This window comes from Coffea arabica, chromosome 10e (genome assembly GCF_036785885.1).
Source record: "Coffea arabica cultivar ET-39 chromosome 10e, Coffea Arabica ET-39 HiFi, whole genome shotgun sequence".
In the NCBI taxonomy this organism is placed as follows: domain Eukaryota; kingdom Viridiplantae; phylum Streptophyta; class Magnoliopsida; order Gentianales; family Rubiaceae; genus Coffea; species Coffea arabica.
Window position 1 is genome coordinate 43,719,965 of NC_092328.1, and position 22,823 is coordinate 43,742,787.

General features: G+C 37.0%; 2 protein-coding genes across 2 annotated transcripts; one reads left to right on the forward strand and one right to left on the reverse strand.

Annotated features, from left to right (window-relative positions):
* Positions 1-5,006: 5,006 nt before the first annotated feature.
* LOC140015255 (uncharacterized) lies at positions 5,007-8,660 on the forward strand. Its single transcript, XM_072067182.1, has one exon. It carries the CDS (start codon positions 5,007-5,009, stop codon positions 8,658-8,660), a length of 3,654 nt encoding a protein of 1,217 aa, XP_071923283.1.
* Positions 8,661-9,294: 634 nt separating this feature from the next.
* LOC140015297 (splicing factor Cactin-like) lies at positions 9,295-16,618 on the reverse strand. The gene is made up of 13 exons (XM_072067361.1): positions 15,904-16,618; positions 15,703-15,794; positions 15,370-15,469; positions 14,761-14,832; positions 14,583-14,645; positions 14,270-14,410; positions 13,071-13,166; positions 10,809-11,093; positions 10,592-10,727; positions 10,369-10,511; positions 10,084-10,251; positions 9,725-9,991; positions 9,295-9,618 (listed from the first exon to the last, which is right to left on the reverse strand). Exons 1-13 carry the CDS (start codon positions 16,036-16,038, stop codon positions 9,499-9,501), a joined length of 1,818 nt encoding a protein of 605 aa, XP_071923462.1. The 5' UTR covers positions 16,039-16,618; the 3' UTR covers positions 9,295-9,498.
* Between the last annotated feature and the right edge of the window lie 6,205 nt (positions 16,619-22,823).

Genomic DNA, 22,823 nt, shown 5'->3' on the forward strand with positions numbered 1-22,823 from the left:
TTCACATTTTATAAAATAAATTTTTTCGTCCCTCACATTTTATAAAATAAATTTTTCATCCCTCACATTTTACAAAATGAATTTCTCCATCCCTTACATTTCAAAAAATGAATTTTTCATTTCTCACTAATTATGTGTGTGAATACATTTTTTTTAAACACATGTATATGTCTATTTGATTTTGCTTAATAATAATAGCATAAACACATGTATGTAATTGGGCCCAACTTGTGGGCTACCTTCTCTTTTTATATGATTATGACTAATATTTACCAATAGAACCTTAATTTGCATATTCTTATTATATTTTGACCGAAAATAGCTTTATTGGCCAACTTGACAATGAATGCAAGATTTTTTACTAGCTAATACCAGATGAAATCAAATGATCACGTATAATATATGGTATTCATATTGTTAAGTGAAATCAAATAGACATATACATATATTTATGCTATTCGTATTATTAAGCAAAATCAAATAGACATATACATGTGTTTAAACAAAAATGTATTCACACACATTTTTTTTAGGGTTTCCCTCACACACGTAATTAGTGAGGGATGGAAATATTCATTTTTTGAAATGTGAGGGATGGAGAAATTCATTTTGTGAAATGTGAGGGATGAAAAAATCATTTTATAAAATGTGAGGGACGAAAAAATTTGTTTTATAAAATGTGGATGACTATAGATTAGATTATGTAAAATATAATTTGACAAATTTACCCTAAAAAATGATCACATGCCTTGCATGTGATGGATTCCGGCAAAAAAATGATCGAAAACCTAGTTAGGGACTAAATTTGACCGATGTGAATATGTAAGGAACATAAAATTACACTTTTAAAAGTGAGGGGTGAAAAAAGTCATTTTACAAAATGTGAGGGACGTTTTGGACGATTTTCCCCAAAAATAATTAAGGCAAATAAAAGTTATCATAGACAAAGAGGAAGACGGATGTTATATACTGAACAAGCTACTTAAGTTGGAGAAAGCTTGAGAAGCTAACCTCCAAAAACAAGGGGTAAGAAGCATTTAAAAGTTCATCAAATTAGTTTATTGGAAATATAGTTACCAAGTTGTTAGATGTTAGAATAAAGGTACATTAGAAAGAAAACATAAACAGAATAAATATTTTTTCTTTCAACGCCAATAAATTAGTTTCACGTACACTATTTATCAGCATGAATGAATAGTTGGATGAAAAATGTATGGCGCAAATTCAATTTTACTTGCCTTATTTTTAGATTATACCAATTCAAATATTATAGGCTGATTACCTCGAAACCTAGTTTAATATTTTATTTGGTTATTAATGGAAATCAAATAGATTTAGGTTCTTAGTATGACTTTTGTTAATGTTTTCTATCCTTAACGAAAAAAAAATCATTCTTAGTGAGAGTTATATTGCAAATTCACACAAAGCATTCATTATATGGAAAAAAAATCTGCTTAGAAATAAAAAGTGCATTTAAAAGAACAAATTGAGAAGACTAAGAAATTCTTGTTGGAGTGTTGGTTGTAGTATTTCCTTTTCTTTTTTACCCCCAATAACAAGTCAACGCATTGAGAGGATCAATCTTTACGTGATCTTCGCGCAAGGCTACACAATTGTTCAATCAAAGTTTGAATATTATTCTTCACAAGCACAAACTTTAATTCATTAGGGCAGATATTTGTGCCACATGAGATGTATGAAGTATACAACTAAAAATTAATTGGAAGTGTAATCAAAAGATAAAGGTCAATTTTTTTGTATTTTTTTTTAAAGAAAAGGCAAATGTCACGGATTTAATCAAATTTTAGAATGCCATTTGTAATGTAATTGATTTTTCCCAAAAAAAAAATAATTAAATCAATTAGCTCTAAGCAGTAAGCTTTTCCGCTATCTTTTGTTGGTTGACGAAATCTGCATTCTGGAGAGCAAAAGGAATTTCACAACCTTTTTCTTTGCCAAAAAAAAAAAAAAAAAAGTAGTACTGAGAAGGAAGGAAATTGACAATATAAAACCATAAAACTTAAGCTCCAATTTTTTTATTGGTAATATTTGAGATTTTTTGAATATTAATTTTGTGTACTGATGTTTGTTAATATTTACTAATTTTTAGTGGTTTTTTTTCCAATTTCTTCACTCACCATAAAGAAAAAGATCAAATAAATAGGTCTTTAACTCATTTTGCTATATCTTTTCCCTTCCTTTCTTTTACTTCCCATTCTAGACAATATATACAGAGATTCCTTTCTTTTTCTACTTTTTCTTCTTTTTTTCCATTGAAGTCCTCTCCTTCCCACTGGGTTCATTTCCTTCAATTCAAAGGATGCCCAAGTGATATGCACACATTTTTTTCCATCTTAGAGGATTACAAGCCTACTACACCTTACATTTTCAAGAAGTTTTCAGCATACTGGTTTCCAACTATGAAAGTTCTTTCCTTGGATAACATCCTCGCGATCAAGTAAAAGGATTTTTCTAAGGAGTATTTGGAGAAGTATTGGTTAATAATATAGTTATATTACACATAACTTATTATGTGAATACACACACTCATATTTACCCTCTCGTGCATTTAAATACTTTCCAAAAACTCGAAATTATCCTAACAAATGTCCTAGAACACTTGTTAGCCAAACTTCATGTTAAGTTACCAAGTTAGATTAGTTCAAAAATTTAACAAATATACTTTAATAAATATAACGGTGGAATAACAAACACAATGATAATCAAGTAGCAAATTCTCTCTCTCTCTCTCTACAAATTTCTTCAGTTTGCTCTACGTTTCATGGCTGCCCTTCAGCCGTCGGCTGAGGGGCAAGGATCTCCTACAAAAAAAAAATCTTTCTCCCAACTTTTTTCACAACCTTCAACATCATTTATCCCAATTCGGCCAGCGACTGTCTACAAAGGTGAAGCTGCAGTCATTTTCTCCAGAGCAGATGCAGAAAAACTTTCGGAGCCGTTTAGATGGTCTTTAGTTGGAAAATTCTCTCATGGGAGACCTTCTTTAGAAGATATTCGCAAGTTCTTTGCTTCATTAAACCTAAAAGACCACATTTTCATTGGCTTGATGGATTACAGGCATGTTCTGATCAAGTGCTCCGCTGAAGCAGATTTTAACAGGATTTGGACGAGAGGGATTTGGCAATTAGGCAAATTTCCAATGCGTGTATTTCGATGGTCCCGGGAATTTCATGTGCTCAGAGAATCCTCTCTGGTACCAGTTTGGGTTGAACTTCCAAATTTACCTATCCATTTTTTTGATAAACATTCGTTGTTTTCCATATTATCTCCAGTAGGAAGACCATTGTTTTTGGATTCGGCAACGGCTGCTGGGACGCGTCCTAGTGTGGCAAGGGTATGCGTGGAGATTGATGTAGCAAAGCCTGTTTTATCGAGAATCTGGGTGGCGGTTGAAGGAGAAACCGGCTTTTGGCAAACGATTGTACCAAATGATATGCCAAGCTATTGTTCATCTTGCTGGAGATTGGGTCATTCATCTGAAAATTGCAAGAAGAACTTCATCGATGGTGGACATCAACACCAAAACAATCAAACCAAAAGGCCTAAGCATGGTTCAAAGCTATCTGGAAATACTCAACATAAATTAGTCATTACAAATGAATGCAATGACTCAGAAGCTAAAGAAAAAATATCAAAAGAGGGTACAACAGCTCCTGAACAAATGCAAATTTCTGGTGAGACAAAAGACGAAGGAATTACAACAGCTGTAACAAAAGAATCTGAGGGAACTGCTGACAAATGCAACACTGAAGCCATAGGGAAAGCATCAACGGAATTCAAGTCAGCTACTGAAGAGGTGCGACTTCCGGGAGTAATTGAAATTGAAGGAACGTCAATAGGTGCAATGGAGCAGTCTGGAACACCTGAGCAAAACGATGCAGTTGCCGACGCCTATGCGGTCAAGGAGGGAAAAAAAACAGTAGCTTCAAATACTGATGCACATCCACAGTCGGTTGCTGATGTCGTCATGCATGTCCATAAGGAGCATTCGGTCATGGAAGACCAATTGACAGTTTGCTATGGAAATGATTGTGAGGGGCCACAAATTCTCAGGAAACATAACGTGGGAATGGTTCAGCATCAAATGATCAATACCACAAGCAAAATTAACCAACAGCCCGACAATTCCAATGGGAATAATTCATCGGGGCCCCAGCTTATTGAGGAGCATAACTTGGGATTAGTTTATCATGAAAGGTCCGACACCACTGAGATAGATAATCTCTATGTCGAATTGCGTGGAGCTGATGATGAAGATTCCAAATCCAATGCGGTTGATGAAGTAGCTTTGCCAACTAACGTAGGAAATCTATCTCCGAGATTGGTTATACCACGTGAGAAGTCGGCTGAGCCATCAATACACACTCTAAACATTGACCAATCTGTAGGTGTTCAAATGGATTGCCGACAAGATCGTGCTAAGGGTGTGCGAGCTGGCTTCCCATCCGACAGACAGCTACGTTCAGCAACATCATCTCAAAACTCTTTCCAGGTTTTTTCTCATGATTAGTGGTTTATTTTGGAATATCAGAGGGGTGGCTAAAGCCCCTAATCTAAGAAGATTGATAAATTTAGTTCGTGCTCACCATTTGAAGTTTGTTGTCATTTGTGAACCAAAGTCAGACGTGTCCAAAATTGAGTCCATTCGACTACGATTATTATTTGATTATTCATTTGTTAACTTATCGGGTGATATTTGGATATTCTATAGTAGCCCTTTTGTGTGTTCCATTACTGGTAGTTCGGATCAGCATATTTCCATACAGGTTCAAAGTCAATTGTTTTCTTCTCCAATCATCATGTCTTTTGTCCATGCTAAATGTTCATTAGAGGAGCGGTGTGGCTTATGGTGTTCATTATTAAATGATAAGCCTGTTTCACTACCTTGGTGTATTGGGGGGGACTTTAATGTTATTTTAGCCCCTCACGAAAAACGAGGTGGACGTCCGTTTGCTATAGCGGAAGGAGCGGATTTCATGTCTTTTATGGAAGAGGCAGGGGTTTTGGATGTCGGCTTTTCAGGAGCTAGTTTCACATGGTCTAATAATCGGAGAGGTAGAGCTCGGGTTTCAAAGAGATTGGATAGATTCTTAATTAATGGGTCTTGTTTGGATTTCTCAGACGTGATTTCTGTACTCCATCTCCCAAGACATCCCTCGGATCATGCACCATTGAAAATTACTTTTTCTGATCGATCAGACAATAGTCCACGACCTTTCAGATTTTTGAATGTCTGGACGACCAAACCACAACTATTGGATGTGATTCGACAGGCTTGGAATCAAGATGTGAGTGGATCTCCGCTACGTGTTTTGTGCTCTAAATTATTGGCAACGAGGAGGGCTATTCATACATGGAACAAGCAACATTTTGGGAATATATTTGATGCTGTACGTTCGGCGGAAGAGGTGGTCAAACAAGCAGAAGAATCGATGGATCAATATGCATCGGAGGAATTTCAGGTTGAGCTCAGTAAGGCTCAGGCAGAGTTGCGGAATGCATTGTCAATAGAAGAGCAATTTTGGAGCCAAAAAGCCAGGGCAAAATGGCTTACACAGGGAGATCGCAATTCAAAATATTTCCATGCGGTCGTAAGACAGAGACGGATTAAAGGAATGATACACCGTATAAAAAAGTCAAACGGAGTTTGGGTGGACACCAATGCTGATATAGCAACTGAGGCCATATCATATTTCTCTGATCTCTTCACTGGCTATCTTGAGTCATCTTCTGGTATGCGACATATGATCCCGCACATGATATCGGAAGAGGAAAATAGAAAATTGGAAGAAGTGCCTTCGATTGAAGAGATTCATCGAGTTCTCAAGTCAATGGATGGGGATAGTGCTGCTGGCCCCGATGGCTTCACAGGCAAATTTTTTACATTTGCCTGGGAAATTATTGCCCAAGATGTCTACAAGGGAATTCTCAGCTTTTTCTGTGGGGCAGAGTTGCCTCGATTTATCACTTCTACCTCAATTGTATTAATTCCAAAAAACCCAAATCCTCAGGAATTTTCTCATTACAGGCCAATCAGTCTGTGTAACTTCTTCAACAAGTTGTTATCCAGGATCTTAGCTGATAGAGTGGCTTCTCTTTTGCCCAAAATCATTTCGCCCCAGCAGACAGGCTTTGTAAAGGGCCGTAATATAACAGAAAATTTTTTGCTAGCACAGGAGGTAGTGTCGGGTATTGGGAAAAAGACTAGAGGTGGTAATGTGGTAATGAAGTTGGACATGTCTAAGGCATATGACCGAGTGTCATGGGATCATATCATTGGTGTTCTCAGGAGATTTGGCTTTGGAGAAAGATTCATTGATTTGGTTTGGCGATTGATCTCTAATGTTTGGTTTTCCATCATTATAAATGGGGCATCACATGGTTTCTTCAAATCTACACGAGGCCTACGTCAGGGTGATCCATTATCACCTGCCTTATTCATCATAGGAGCTGAGGTGTTATCTAGAGGATTGAATAATCTTGCTATGCAACCGGGGTTTGTGGGTTTCAAAGTCCCCTTTGCATGTCCTACTATAACTCATTTGGCTTTTGCGGATGATATTCTAATTTTTTCAAATGGATCCTCTTATTCTCTAAAGCTTATCATGTGGGTGCTAGATGCGTATCAAAGGTGTTCTGGACAATTGATAAATGTGCTGAAAAGTTGTTACTTAGTACATCCTTCGATATCACTGGCACGAAGAAGGGTGATTGAACGTCTCACCAAATTCAATTATCACCCATTTCCGATACGTTATTTGGGATTTCCCCTCTACTTTGGCAGATGTAAATCATCATATTTTGGGGAAGTTTGCCAATCTATCCTAGGGAGAATAAGGTCATGGAAATCAAGGATGCTTTCTCTTGGAGGCAAAATAGTTCTAATCAAACATGTGTTAGCAACGATGCCAGTACATCTGTTGTCAGCAGCGGTTATCCCAGGTAAGGTATTTAGAACTATAGAAAAAGCCTTCTCGACCTTCCTATGGGGGTCATCCTCCGAGGAGTCTAAATTTCACTGGATACGGTGGTCTCAAATGTGCTATCCGGTAGATGAGGGAGGAGTTGGTTTTCGCAGGTTACAGGACATCTACACAGCATTCTCATTCAAGCTTTGGTGGAACTTCAGAAAGGGATGCTCGTTGTGGGCTTCGTTCATGAAAGCTAAGTATTGTAGACTACTACATCCTTGTCAGGTAGAAATCAGGTCAATGGATTCCGCAATCTGGAGAAGGATGGTCAATGTAAGTCGACAAGTGGAACTATCTATGCTATGGGATATCAAAAACGGAGCTTGTCATTTTTGGTACGACAATTGGTTGGGAGGGGGTGCCTTGTTTCTCCGTATGACGGTGGTCTCTAATTTGTCGTTTGGTGATTTTATCATCAATGGACACTGGGATGTGATTAGATTATATCAAACATTGCCTACAGATTTGGTTCCCTCTATTTTAGAGCATCCAGTCCCGGAAGACTGGGGTGAAGCTGAAGTCATTTGGATGTCCACAACATCTGGAAACTTCTCTCTAGTTTCGGCATTTCAGGATATTAGGCAAGCACGAAACAAGTCTATGGTTTTTGATAGCATTTGGCATCCTCAGATCCCACTCAAAATTTCATTCTTCATGTTAAGATTGTTGCTGGAGAGGCTACCTTTACCGGATAGGTTATGTAAACTTGGTTTACATTTACCATCAAAGTGTTTCTGCTGCGATTCCGCTTCGGAGGAGTCAATTGAACATTTATTTTCCAAAGGCCATATAGCTTCAACAGTTTGGAATTATTTTGGAGCTTTATGTGGATTGACTTTTCCTGGTTCTTCTTTACGCTCCCGTATAGTGGGTTGGTGGTTGCACTCATATGATTCAGAGATACAGCGATTCATTGGACGAATTCTTCCGAATATAGTATGTTGGCAAATTTGGAAAGCAAGAAATAAAGCATTATTTGAGGATGTCCATATGAGATCGCGCGCCATTTGTCTTGCCATTACCTTGGAAATCCATATCATTGTGGAAATTTATTTCAAACAGGTTTTCAAGGCTCATTCATTCTATCATTTGTACGATTGGCCATATTCATCTCACATTTATCTCACGTACAAACTTGTTTATTGGGAACCAAAGGAAACTGGTCGTTTTACACTCAATACAGATGGCTGTTCTAAGGGTAATCCAGGTTTGGGTGGAGGAGGTGGGGTTCTTCGGGATTCACATGGGATTCCTTTGATTGGTTTTTCGGCATATCTTGGAGAAACTACATGTCTAAGTGCAGAGGCCCGGGCTCTCCTTATTGGCATTCAAACATCCATACATAGGGGTTTTGAAAATCTCTATATTCAATCGGATTCTTTGGTATTAATTGGAATTCTTCAGAAACGTATACACTGCCCTTGGAAGATTCGACGAGAGATTAGGCAGATTTGGCAGTTCGTGGAAGATCCTGATCTTTTTTCACATTGCTATAGGGAAGCTAACACAGTCGCTGATGCATTGTCCAATGTGGGCGTCTCTCATCCAGAGCATCAACTCAAGTTATACGATTCCTTCCATACGTTCCCAACTATGGCTCGTGGAGCAATTCGCCTGGACAGATTAGGGATGCCTTCAATTCGGAAAATTAAGCGTATGAAGGGCTGAGGATTAAGGAGAATTGGAGCTACTTTGCTTTTCAACAAAGCACAAAACATATCTGGTTCATTTATTGTCTTTATAGTTCAATCATGTACTTCAAAATGATGTTTCTCTGTGTGTAACAATTATTCTCATCAATAAAACACCACAAATTTAAATAAAAAAAAATATATATATATATATATAACGGTGGACCAATTAAACTTTTTTCCTTCTTCCAATCCAAATTTATTATTGGGTGTTAAAATGGACAGTTGGAGAAAATGGCCAATGGTAAACCTAATTCCAATAAAGTTTACAGCTTGGTCTAGTTAGGAAAATAAACATTTGCACAAAACCACAAAGCTTGAATCTAAACTTTTGTACAAAACCACAGCCAGCCCAGGCAAACAATGATTTGATTTTGAAATGATCAAAACTTAGTTGATTATGAAACTTCATTGTGGAAATAAAAGTAACGATGAGTGAGAGTACTACTCATTTATGTAAAATTACGAAATGAAATTACAAGTTTAAAATCCAAAAATAACTACAGAAAGAGTGCAATTTGCCTGGGTTGATTTTGAATACTTAAAAAGTAAAACCTCCAAGCTGATACAAAAAGGGGATCACTACCAAATCCTTCGTAAAAGGAGACTCGTGAAGAAAATAAATTGGAGTTTCTTTGAAATGGCAAATTACTAATACTGTGTTTTACAACCAATATTAAACATTCAGCTTCTACACTTTCAGACGGATCAATATTTACTCTCTGGCAAAAACATGTAAACCATGGTACTACAAAATTTTCAAGAACATGAAAATTATGATGCAGCATTTCTTGTTCCAAATAGACAGCCAAGGATCACCTCCGGTATCTATATCGTTTGAAGTTGAAGTACAAATGCAGTATTCCACGTTCAAATGTGCACTTGAACCCTTTCTTGTGTGAATACTCCCATTCCTTGTTAACTATCCGGAATGCCTGTACAGAAACAACCACCGACTCAGTTTTGTTCAAGCAATTTCTAGCAAAAAGACTAGCCAAATGATGCTGAGCAATTGTTGGTTAGTCAGAGGAGGAAACTTACAATGTCTTCATAAGGTGGCCCTGCATGGAACCTGATGATGCAGGTCTCTGAACTGTCGCCATCCTTCTCGATGGCATAAGTTGGAGCTTTCCCTTTATCAACAAGATCTGGATAGAAAATGTTGAATTTGTAGCCTTGTACAATCTTCGGGGGTGGGTTATCGTGATCATAGTGGGTTTGATTGTATTTATTCCACTCATAACCAGTATGGACACGATTGAAATACTTCGGCTTTCTTGGGCGGTACTTATCATGCCACCAATAGACCTGCATCCACACCAAATTAAAGAAAGAAAAATGAGAAACTAGAATTTTGATGAACACAAGCTAGATGCGCGCATATAGGCAAGCTGAAATACCTGTGAATCAAGATTTATTTCGTCATTCAAGCCAAATACTGCATCACCTTCCTCCATGGCTCCCATTGCTTTCATGGCTTTCTTCTCGAAGTTATCATCAGGAGGAGTAGGCCTTACAGTCAATTCTTGGAGACGCCTTTCTTCCAAGACAGCCATACGCTTCCTCTCCTATACATAGGGATCAAATATGCATAGCTTCAGCATATTGTAGGAAAAAAACAATACTTCTCTTTTAGCATAGTCAGATAATCTACATAAAAAGCACAACAATCTCTGTGTTCTTACCAGTATAGCCATATCCTCTTCTGGGTCAATTGCTTCTTCATTTTCATCGCCATGAATCAACTGCGGCGAATATGATCCAGCCTCTTCATCCAACTCTGGAGTCTCTTGACGCATTATAGGTTCAGGAGAGAGTGTTTCAACACCTGCACAGAAGAAGAAGTCAGCCAAAAATTAAGGTGCAAAAGTAGAAGGAGAAGTCCTGAACATGACAAAATTTCAGCACCTTTTCCATCACTACTGGCATCTTCCTCGTCAGGCTGTGGAGTCAACTCTCTTTCACTATCTCCAACTTCCAAAGGTTTCTCAAGGCGCTGTAAATGCTTGCGTAGCAATTTGGCATGGATTTCCTTCAGACAAGCCTGAAATTGGAAATAGGAATTAATCAGGCAAAGCGCATCACAAACCCTAAAGCAGTATAGAAGCATCACTACACTGTTTACCTTAGCCTTGAAGATGTGGAGACGTATAAGAACAGATTCCCAATATTCAACCACCTTAGCTGTACCAGACTGCATCTGTGCCTCAATCTGAGACTGTAGAGCTTCTAGTTCGCCGTAGGATTTCCCTTGTAGGAGCCTCTTGACATCTGCCTCAATGCTTGAATGCATTCCCCTCTCTTCAGCAAGTAACTCAGGAGGTAGTCGCTCTCCACGCACTCTGGCTCGATCCAAAGCATCCTTTTTCCGAACTTCAGCTAGTTCCCAATCACAAACCACCAGCAGTGCCTGCAACAATTCCAATTTCCACAGATATAAATTAATTGGGAATTACATCCAGAACATTACAAGAATTTCCAACATAGTTTAAGAAGGATCTTCAAACTAATGTTAATTGGAAATTTAGATTATAGCATTCAAACACCATTTATCTATACTACGAATGATGTTGACTAGGAGTTCAAAAACTGCCCAAAAAAAAAAAAACCACAAGTGCACCATGAAAATGTACTCGATAAACAACCTTGACAACAAATCAATGGTGAAGCTTTAACTAAATTAGGAACAGGTATACACCTGTGCTGAGATTATATGTCTCAATAGATTATCTAACCAGTTTGGGGTTGTTGACATGTGATCGAGAAACAGATGAACAAACAACTTTCACAATGTGATACTGAAAAAATTATATAAAATTAAAAGATACACTATCAAAGAAGGAAAGAAACGAAGTCTGAAAGAGAATTTGCAAAGTCTGCGCTCAAGTTAAGTGCATTGAAAACACAGGATGCATTGAAAACACAGGATATTTCACACAGAGTAGAAGGTTTCACTCACGGAGACAGGTAGTCCTAGGATTTCATAACAACTAACACGCTAGCTCGATATGCCGTATGCGGTAGAATGAACACTTTATACAAGTTACTAGAAGTTGGGGTGATTCACATAAAATAAAAAATTGATTTGGCACAAATTCAACAACCTTGTCAACTTCCAACAATTATCCTGACACCTTTATGTGAGTTAAAATTTCAATTAGAATAATCCTCCAGGTAAGAACAATTCCAGCACGCTCAACTAGATTATTTGCTTTGCCCTTTTATGTAGATCAGTTATCATTATTCAGATGAAAGTTGTGATCCATCTGTCTCACCAATTAAGACCAAATGAAAGATGACATAAATTAAATATACAAGTAAAACAATTATTTACACATAAAATTCAATAACAACCATAAAATCAGATTTCTAGGTTCAATATCCAGACACTTCCATTCATTTGCAAGTTCAGATTACGAAGGCCGCAGCACCTATCTAGTCTACACAACCATAACAAACTTGAAGGTCTTGTACAGCAAATATCATGACTATGAAGCAATTTTATTGAGTCCATCTTACACCATGAACAACTAAGCCAAAAACAAACCATCCTAATCCAGTTCCACTTCCTCCATCCTCTTAATCCAGTTCTACTTCCTCAATCATTTCCTTCCAACAACATGCCACCAGGCCAATGTCCCGAAGATATGATTCACATTGTTTTCGAAACTTTTCACTTATTGCTCTTCCTTTGTACATTGTGTGACTCTCGATTTATTTATTCGTGTTCAAATTCATTGAGGTAGTGGGTGTCCAACAATCAGGAGAGGGATTAGAAACGTGTAATCAGCAAAGAATCAAAGAGAAAGAAAATAAACAAGGAAATATTTTCCTCAGCAGCAGACTATGTTAGCAATCAGAGCACTTTCTAAGCTCTCTTACATCAAATTTGGAAGAAATGCTTATTTTTACTGCACTTGCTCATAACATCCTTACCACCTTGGTCTGAATAACCAAATGTGCAACCACTGAATTATCAGATCAGATTTATTAGAATGGACCAATAAGTCAGATATAAATGCAGAAGAGCCTAGTACATTCCAATCTGCCACTAACAGGCCTTTTTGCATCAAGCGCTAATGTTTCTTCAAGAGTAAGGTAATACTTTCCATAGTGCTATTTTGTCTGAAGCCATAAAATGTTCACTTGCATCATAGAAAGTAAATCGCCAAACAACACACAGACTACCCAAAATATCAGCAAGTATCCACAAGTTGCAGCTTTTTAGCTAAAAGATTAACATTATTTTGGGATATAATAGTGCCAAGATTCATAAAAGAGTTACAAATGCTATACTATACCAGTGAAGTACTAAGAGAGGAGCATACATCTCAATAAATCCTCGACCCAACAAAGAAAGAACAGGTGATAAGAAAAGAGGAATTACCTCCCAATACTGGACATGTGTTGGCGTTGACGTGTCCAAGTCAAGATGCATTTTAATGTCTTCATGAAGTTCTTCCATTTCTTTTACTGTTAAACCCTGCATTGCACATAACAATCATAGAATGTTCAGAACCACCAAAGCACAGGTATGTCACTCAATTATCAGAACAGGACAAATTCATAGTCAGCATTTAAGAAAGCATAAAAAACACAAGAATGTCACTCAATTGTGCAAAACAGAAAAAATTTAGTGTCAGCATTCAAGAATACATACATCCAAGCTTCATCTAAGGATAACCACCATTTTAACCCACCTTCTGCTTCCAGATGCAACTGGATTTCTTTTCCCCAGTAGAAAACCTATTAGTTATGCAATCTTCATTTTTATGCTTGGGTAGATTCACAATATAGACCATTATACTCACAAGAGAACAAAAAAGAAAAAGAAAAACTGAAAGATGAAGATTTGAAGATTTACTCATAAAAAACATAAGACCTCTAGAGCAAAATTTCCCCCAAGGTTTAGAGACACCCATCCCCATAAGAAAATGAGAATGATTGAGTATCATTGCTGCCATAGCAGTATTCCTTTCCTATGGCACTTAAGAGACTATTGTGACCCAAGAAAGAGAGTACAGCCTCAAGTTCACTTAGCATGAGATGCCAACGTATTGCATCCAGATTACCAATTGAGCAGCAAGACTAGTAAATGTCTTCAAAAGGATAAACTACTTAGCATTTTTTTTTTCCTAAGAGCATCAATAGTGGTTCCCCACTTACCCCCGTGATGAAAAAATGATTAATACTTCAGGCATTATTGCTATTATGTAGCAGCAAAACTAGATTGGGATAGTACTCAAAATAATTTACTGAGAGTTGACAGGAATTAAATAGTTGCACCAAATAATTTATACTAACATAATATTCATGCACCATACACCCTATTAACCCCAGAAGTTGGTACCATTTTAGGCCTCTATATTCTCCTGATAAGTAATACTGTCACTGCTTCAAAGAAACATGAATTTGCAAGATCGTGAATTTGGTTCTTCTTGTGTGAGGTTAATAATAGAGATAGAATGCACATATCAGTAGCTAATCAGTCAATTGAATAGTGAAGCATATGAAAAAGAGGACAAAGATGGTCAAGGATCATTATGATAGCAAGACACTGCATTAGAGAAAACAAGAAATAATTACCTTGAAGACCATGTATGGTTCATTTATTTCTATATCCAAGTCATCTGAAGGATTGAGATGCTTAGTAAGAATGTCAATCGGCTTAGTGCGGCCTTCTCGCAACCGTATCTCTGACCTAACCTTGCTTTGATCAAAATGGAACTGCAAGCAATAAAATGTGTTAACATAGCAGAATTGGAATGAGCAAAACATCCACCTTGCAGCAAAGAATTGAAGAAACTTCTTTTTCCCCATTTCATATTTTAATTATCAGAAAATTTTATTACACATATTGCAAAAGAAACAAAGGTCATGAAAGATTTGAGACATCCACCTCTTCTTCTTTCTTCTCCCAGTCTTGAAATTCAGCTCGAGCACGTTCCCTTGCTAATAATGCCTGTTCAATCAAAACATGGTAAAATTGCCAAAATGCTGAAACATTGATAAATTAGAAAGTATGTCCTAAAATCCGTCATCAAGAAACTTTAGATACCAAAGACAAACAATATTACCATTTCTTCCTCATGCTGTGCCTTCTCGATAGCCCTTTCTTCCCTTCTTTTCTTCACCTTTTCAATCTCTGCCTGCAATTTTAATTCCAGTGAGTACTAACTTAACAAAAAGTAAACGTCTTCTGAATATTTTTCATGAAACTGCTGCAGTCATTGCACAACTGTAACACTTAAAGGAGAAATTTGGAAAAAAAAAATCAAATTATGAACAAATGAAACTAGAATTACTACTGCTGGGTTTTAACTGAGTAAAGTAAGGGATGCAGACCTGTACATAAAAGAACAGATCTCAATGCTCTGACTTGTGAAAGAAAGCGACAAGAGGGGAAACAGAGAGGATTAACATAACAGCATGACAACATTTGGTTTGCTTGTCTCATACATCATTTTTTTAGCCCAGTTTTCCTTCTTCTTGTGTGCCAAAGACATTATTCTTCTTAACATTGGGAAACGATTTATTGGACGATGAAGATAATCATGACTTGTAGGAGTGAGAGATGCATGTACCAATGACCAATCAGTCAAGTGCAGTATTTCATACAGCATGCTTCATTTACTCTAAGGACCATATAAAATAAAAAAAAGACGCAATACTAGTCTATAAAATACCATTCTTTCTCTTTGTCTCTTTTTCTCTGCCTTTAATGAAAATGTTTCAAGTGGCATGCCTTGGGTGATATCTTGTTCAATCTTCTTTCGCCACACAAATCTGCAAGGGGACATTTTTTACACAGCAAATTCAAGGGACAAGTAGATTTTTTCAAAAACAAAATACTAAACTATGATAAATTTTTCAATATTGTTGTCCACAGATTCCAGTGGAAAACTTTTATATAAGCTTGGTTACCAACACTAACATACAGTTAAAGCAAACTTGGTTACCAACACTAACATACATTCCTGACATGTCCGCAATTCAAAATACATAGGAATATAACTTACCTTTCATTTAGATTGGAATCTCCAAATGGATTTGAATCATTACCATATCCAGAAATATTCTGTGCCTTCAATTTCTTTGCAACTTTTGCTGCCTAAAGTTTAAAAAAAAGGTTGGAAGCTAAATGAAATAGTGCCAATCAAATTAAAGTAAAAGAAGATAAACCAAATAGTGCATATAAAGATAAAAACAAACAGAGTTACCCTTTTTTGAGCTTTCTTTGCCAAGTACTCGGCAATATCATCCTCAGTGATTTTCTTCTTCTTCTTTTGATGTCTAAGACTGGACTTGGATGAGGATATTCGCCACCTGCTGCTGCTACTCCTATGGCTGCCCATCAGACCAGTTGTCGAGACAATTGAAGTGCCGGTATGCCCAATCTTCCTCCTGACCCTCCTTCTTCTGAACCCTAGTTTGACCTAGGCGACGTCGTCGATGATTACTCTAGGGACGGCTGGTGGACTGGTGTCATCACCGCTCTTCTTCTTCACCACCACGACGCCGACCGCCACTACCACCACAAGCAGCCCCAGTCCCCCTCTCTTCTGAGGTTCGTCGTCACCTTTCACAATCCAGCCCGACGAACTTCACTTTGCTCCTTCCCAATTGAGATTTCACCGCCGATGGGTCAATTGCACCTGGGTCCGACCCGCCAAGCAGGTATATCTTTCTCTGATTTAAAATATGCAAAATACCCAAAATTATATACGTCTGGCCCAAAATGGTTGCCTTGATATAAAAGGGCCCCAAGTAGATTAGAGTTTCACGAAACTTCGATCAGACATTCTGGTGCCGTTTCAAGTTCTTTAATGGAGGTTTTGGAGGTTTTGCTAGGAATGCAGAAGAAGAAAGAGGCTGATAGAGGGGAGAGAAACTTGACCGACAATGACAAAAGAGGAAGGAAACCTTCTGTCTTCCGGTTAATTACTTAGAATATAGGTTGAAAAAAGAAAAGTCAGACACTTGTGAGTCTGTTAGAGGGAGGAGGGGCTGGAGCGATTGTCATAGACAACCATTCCGATCATGATTAGGTTAAAAAAATTTGTACGGTTCAGATCACTTCTTACAACTCGATTTTCACGTCATGTGAGACCTATAAAAATGTTATTCTAGTGTTACTCGTTGTTATTCTATTGTTACACTTTGTACAGATGATATTATACTATATGTAAATGATATTACACCTTTCGGAACGGAACAACCGTTCCAGCCCCGAATCCCTGTTAGAGGTGATGTATAAATCTATGAATGTCAGGCTGACAGACACCAAAATTTTTTTTTTAAAAAGATCCATGGATATCGTACTGACACAGCCCGACACCTGACACAAACCTTTTTTTTTAAAAAAAAAAAGATGGTAGGTGCCGGGCTGTGTCCTGGCACCTGACACAATATTTTTCCCTAAAGTCGAACAACTGAAATAGCCTCCCAAAAAAACGAGCTTTTGACCATAAGGCATTACTTGAATAATATCACTTCTTTGGCGTTTTATTCTTCTAAATATCCCTATACGCACTTAACTATTACGCAGCCATGGAGTTTCGTAAAGAAATTTCTCAAGGTCTATTAAATAAGAACAAATAATAAAAAATAACATCAAATAATGCATTATAATTAAATAATTAAATCATTTATAATAAATTAATGAATATTTAATAAATAACAAATTAAACCTAATTCATCACCTTAATTAAATGCGTTTAATCGAACCTCTTAAAATTAATTCATTCAATTAATTAAACTAATTAATCCACTAAAATAATTAAACTAATCATATACTAAATAACATAAACTAATTATCAACTAACTTAACAAATAAAGTGAATTACATTAAACTAATATCACTAGTGTCGCAATTAAGCTATGCTAATTACATTAATTTTATGTATTTATTTTATTAGCATGGGTATTATTTCAAATACTTAAATTGCCTCAACTAAATGGCTATCTTAATCAAAACTCAATACAAAAATTCATTCAATTAATTAACCTCGCCAGATACATCTAAATTCATTTAATCGAACCTCTTAAAATTAATTAATTCCATAATTAATTAAACTAATTAATCCACTAAACTAATTAAACTAATCATATACTAAATAACATAAACTAATTATCAACTAATTTGCATAATAAAGTGAATTGCATTAAACTAATAACACTAATATCGTTAATTAAGTTATGCTAAATACATCAATTTTATGTATTGAATTTATTAAATATGCCAATTCTTTCAATTACTTAAATAACCCGAACTAATTAACAAGTTTTCATAATCATAATTCAATACTACATAAATTACATCTACATTCATTTAATTAGGCTCTTTAAATTAATCCATTAAACAAATTTAAACAACTACTTAAACTACTTAAACTAATTCTATCACTAAACTAATTCAATTAAGCATGTACCGTGTTTTAAGAGGTTCGATTAAATGCATTTAATTAAGGTGATGAATTAGGTTTAATTTGTTATTTATTAAATATTCATTAATTTATTATAAATGATTTAATTATTTAATTATAATGCATTATTTGATGTTATTTGTTATTATTTGTTGTTATTTAATAGACCTTGAGAAATTTCTTTACGAAACTCCATGGCTGCGTAATAGTTAAGTGCGTATAGGGATATTTAGAAGAATAAAACGCCAAAGAAGTGATATTATTCAAGTAATCCCTTATGGTCAAAAGCTCATTTTTTCGGGAGGCTATTTCAATTGTTCAACTTTGGGGAAAAATATTTTGTGTCAGGTGCCGGGCTGATGCCATCTTTTTTTAAAAAAAAAAAGGTTTGTGTCAGGTGCCGGGCTGGCTGACACAGCCCGGCACCCATGGATCTTTTTAAAAAAAAAAAAATTTTGGGTGTCAGGTGCCAAGCTGTGTCAGCCCGCCACCCATAGATTTATACACCCCCTCTGTCAAACCCATAAGTGTCTGACTTTTCTTTTTTCAACCTATATTCTAAGTAATTAGCCCTGTCTTCCGGTTTCCCTTTTTTTGTCCCATATGACAGATGGCTCCATTATTTCAGGGCAATTTTGGAAACTTGTTTTTGCCCCATAAACCTAGACATATGGTATGGATATTTTGGGTTACTCATTATTTTTTTAAGGATATTTCTGTCTTTTCCTTATTCTGTTAATCTCATTGGAGTTGACTGTTAGTCTTTTTTTTTTTTTTCCAGACACAGGAGGTATCCGAGCCTTCGCCCCGACTAATCCTCTGTGGCCCGAGAGGGGAGGCCTTACCCCCTCGAACACGGTAGCCCTATGCAAGACTCGAAACCTGGTAAGCGTGGTCTGAAGAAGCGCTTGCTACCGAATAAGCTAACCCAGGGAGGGCAGTTGACTGTTAGTCTTTGGGATAAATTGAGGAAAAACAAACGTTGGAGGTAAACTGAGAAATGGCCCGCACTTAAAGGGGATAAAGTGCGATTAACCCTAAATAATAAATATATTAGGGATAGCAAAGCGGTTGTACAAGCGAATAGAGGTGTTAAACAAGCAGGAGACGTCCCAGGCAATAGGATAACATACCAAATAACCATTCTGCCAGGTTCCTATTGGGACAAGATTCGTAAATGAGGAAGCACTCACCATTTCTTTCTTCATAATATCCCAATGCTGTCACTAAATTTGGATGTTTCACAATGTGATGGGCTTCTAACTTCCCTCAGAAAAGCCTCACTTGCCACCATTAACTATGTGCTTTGTTGCAGCATGCTGATTATTAGGTAATAAGCCTTTATACACCTTTCTTGGTACAGTAATGGAATTGGCATTAGGATATGATACTTTGATGCTCCTTGAATGGCATTAAGATTCATCCTTCAAGTGCTGTCCCTGATAATGCATGAATGCATAACATAGCTGATAACAAGGAGTTAACTGCTTATCCTTGTGGATGTGTTTTATAGCTAACACAGCCCTTAAGTTTTTGTATACATATGATGGAAAGAGGTTAAGTTAGCATCAAACCCTGTGAAGTGTCTCATCTAATACAATCATGTGAAAGAAGCAATTTGAGCATACTCAGGATAGGAGCAACATGCATGGGAGTTTGCTTCACCAATCAAGTTCATTGGATGTAAATTTCTTGTAGCAGAGCAGACTTTCTTGATTGGAACTTCTAGGGGTAATTGATGGTTCCGTGCTGAAAGAAGAAGCAAGATTTTATGACATGACAGGAGATGGAATACATAAACTTGTGGACGACATAACGCATATCATCCTAGCTATCATCCACAGAGGGCTATGAAGCATCAGAAATGCCTACCAGATTTCTTCAGAAGTGCATCTGATTTGTTTCTTCTTTTTTGAAAGAAAATCAATATAGATTGATGTACTATCGTGAAAAATTCAATAATGCCTCCACTTGTGATGCACGATGGTAACACTAAAAAGAATTTCTCCTTCCAAAACAAGGGCATATTTGTACGTCAAACAATTTTAGAAATAATTTAAACCATTAAAAAAAACCCCGATACTAGCTCTAACATGACATACGATCTATTTGGTGTGAGTCTTAAATTTCTTCTCTCTCTGTAACATCAAAATATTATGTGAAACGAATGGAGTACATTCAAATTGCACACAGAACAATTAACTAATTATATATGTATTAGATTCAGGGCATGCCTCCGTTACCTATGGAGTACATTCAAATTACATGTAGAACAATTAGCTATGGAGTATGTTCAAAATACGTGTATTAGACTCAGGATATGCCTTCGAGACCATATAGGTTGCCCATCATGCCTCCGAGATGCCCTCATATCAACAGTGGGATTCGCCCACCAACACAACTCTAGTGGAATTTGAACACATGATATTTTGTGAGGAAGTCACCTGTTCTTGCACACTAAGCTAACTTGTGTTGGCATATAAAAACTAGATGTATATTTATGTTGTTTGATGCTGAATAAGTAGTATTATTACAAGAGTTCTGTTTTAAAAAATTAACTAAAAATCTCAACATGCTTACACACAGAAGATGTGGGAGTAACTACAAACTAAGAAGTGAGTCATCTTTTAATTTGCTTCTATCACTGATTCGTTTGCCTACTATAATATCATTTTTCTCACTGCAAAAATATAGTAGCTATTTTAATTACCCCACCATGGAACCATGTGTGCATGAATGTTACCCCATGTCACTTCTCCCAAGTCCCAACACAAGTTCGATCTGGTTAAGTAAAAATATGACTCGGTGAACTGAATGTGAGCATTTATTCCTATTCTTTTTAGTTAAAATAATCAAGTCAAAGCACTCTATAGGTTTTGCATAATGTTATTAAATTTAAATTGATTAAATATCATCTAAATATAGTTACTTAATAGAATTTTCCTTTTTGTCTAGTGAGACCTGTAGACAATGGAATTTTAATTAAATTCTAAAAATTACCATTGGTCTATAAAATGTTTTTATCCAATCGGATATTGCCATATGGCATGTACACTTGGAAAGTTTGGTTATTAAATAGCCAATTATATTCCTCCACGTGTCAAGTTGAGGTGTTCCAAACCAATTCAAATCGCAGGGGTATCTTCACCAACCAAATCATATCGTATCACATACCTATTGGATAAATATCTAAGTATTTATTTCTTATTAAATGGATAATATTTAGAGTTATTTAATCCAAGTATATCTCTTATATACTGCAATGGCCTGGCCAGTAAAATGGCGCCACGTCACGTGTCCCCACAAGTCTGGCCAATCGAGAAATTACTTATCTCTTTATTAATGAAGAGATAATATTTAACTGGCACAGTCCTAATATGACTGTACGTCTTGCTAGGCAAGTAGAGTGGTGTACATGATCTCAACCTCCACCTCTTGCTACAGCTATAAATAGAGGTCTCTCAACCAAATCAAAGACACAAAAAAATACACAGAGGGACACAGAGATATCAAAAGAGCATCATATACGCTCAAAGCATTGAAGCTCCAAGCTACAAAGGTTCGGCTCTTCAAGCTCTCCAAGTCTCCCAGATATCAAGACTTGAGTCTTCAAATATCTTCTAAAGTTCTTCAAATCTTCTATATCAAGATTTGAAGGAATCGGTGGTGGATCCAAGAACAACCTGCGAAGCCCTTGGATTGGCGTTCGAGGAGAAGAATCGAGGGAAACTCTCCACAAGTTCGAGAAAACCCCAGAGATTGTACCTACATATTTTTCTAAATTTATATATCATATATTTGTCGTGTATTTTTCTTGTCATTTTGCAGACTTGAAATTTTTATCGCGTACAAATTTTTGGCACGCCCGGTGGGACCTCTCTGCCTTCCATCTCTTCTCCTCGAATATTCAACTACGTCTATCACCAATGGCACCAAAGAGCAACAAAATCGTGATTGCACGTTCTAAGGCTACTGATGCTAAGCCTGTTCAGGAAGCTGCACACGTTGCCACCAATACCCGCGTTATTGGCCCCGTGACAAGGAGTATGACGAGAGCCTCCACCCAAAGTAGCATGGAACCCTCGGCGCCAACTCCCGTCTTCGGGTCAACATCACAAATGAGCTATTCCTCCACGATGGGGGTCCAAGACGTTTTCACCTCGATTGAGAAGACTCTTGCCATGCTCGAATTTGGATCTGAACCCAAATTTTATAAGCATGACGATGATTCATCAAACACTGGATCGGCCTCTTCACATGAAACTCTTCATTCAAGATTTTGTATTGAAGATTCTGCTGCTTCTTCTGCTGCAATGCCTGCCATGATGACAAATACTTTGAGTCTCGAAGAACAAGTTTCGAACATGTCCAAGATGATGGAAACCATGATGAAACACGTTAAGGACCAAGATGCTCTCATTACTCAACTGCTCACCCAGAAAGATCATACTCCTAAAGGAAGTCATGCGAATCGTAAGGAGCACCAAGAGCGTGAAAAAGGTAAAGACAAGGTGAAGGAAGTATATGTGACCGTCGATGGAGCTATTCCCGTGGAACAACTGAAAGAGCTTGTTGAAGGCGTGATCAAAGATAAAAAGGAGGGTGGTTCAAAGTCAAGCTTTACCTACTGCAAGCCTTACACTGCTAGAATCGACAACCTTGCAATGCCTGCTGGATATCAACCGCCTAAATTTCAACAGTTCGATGGGAAAGGT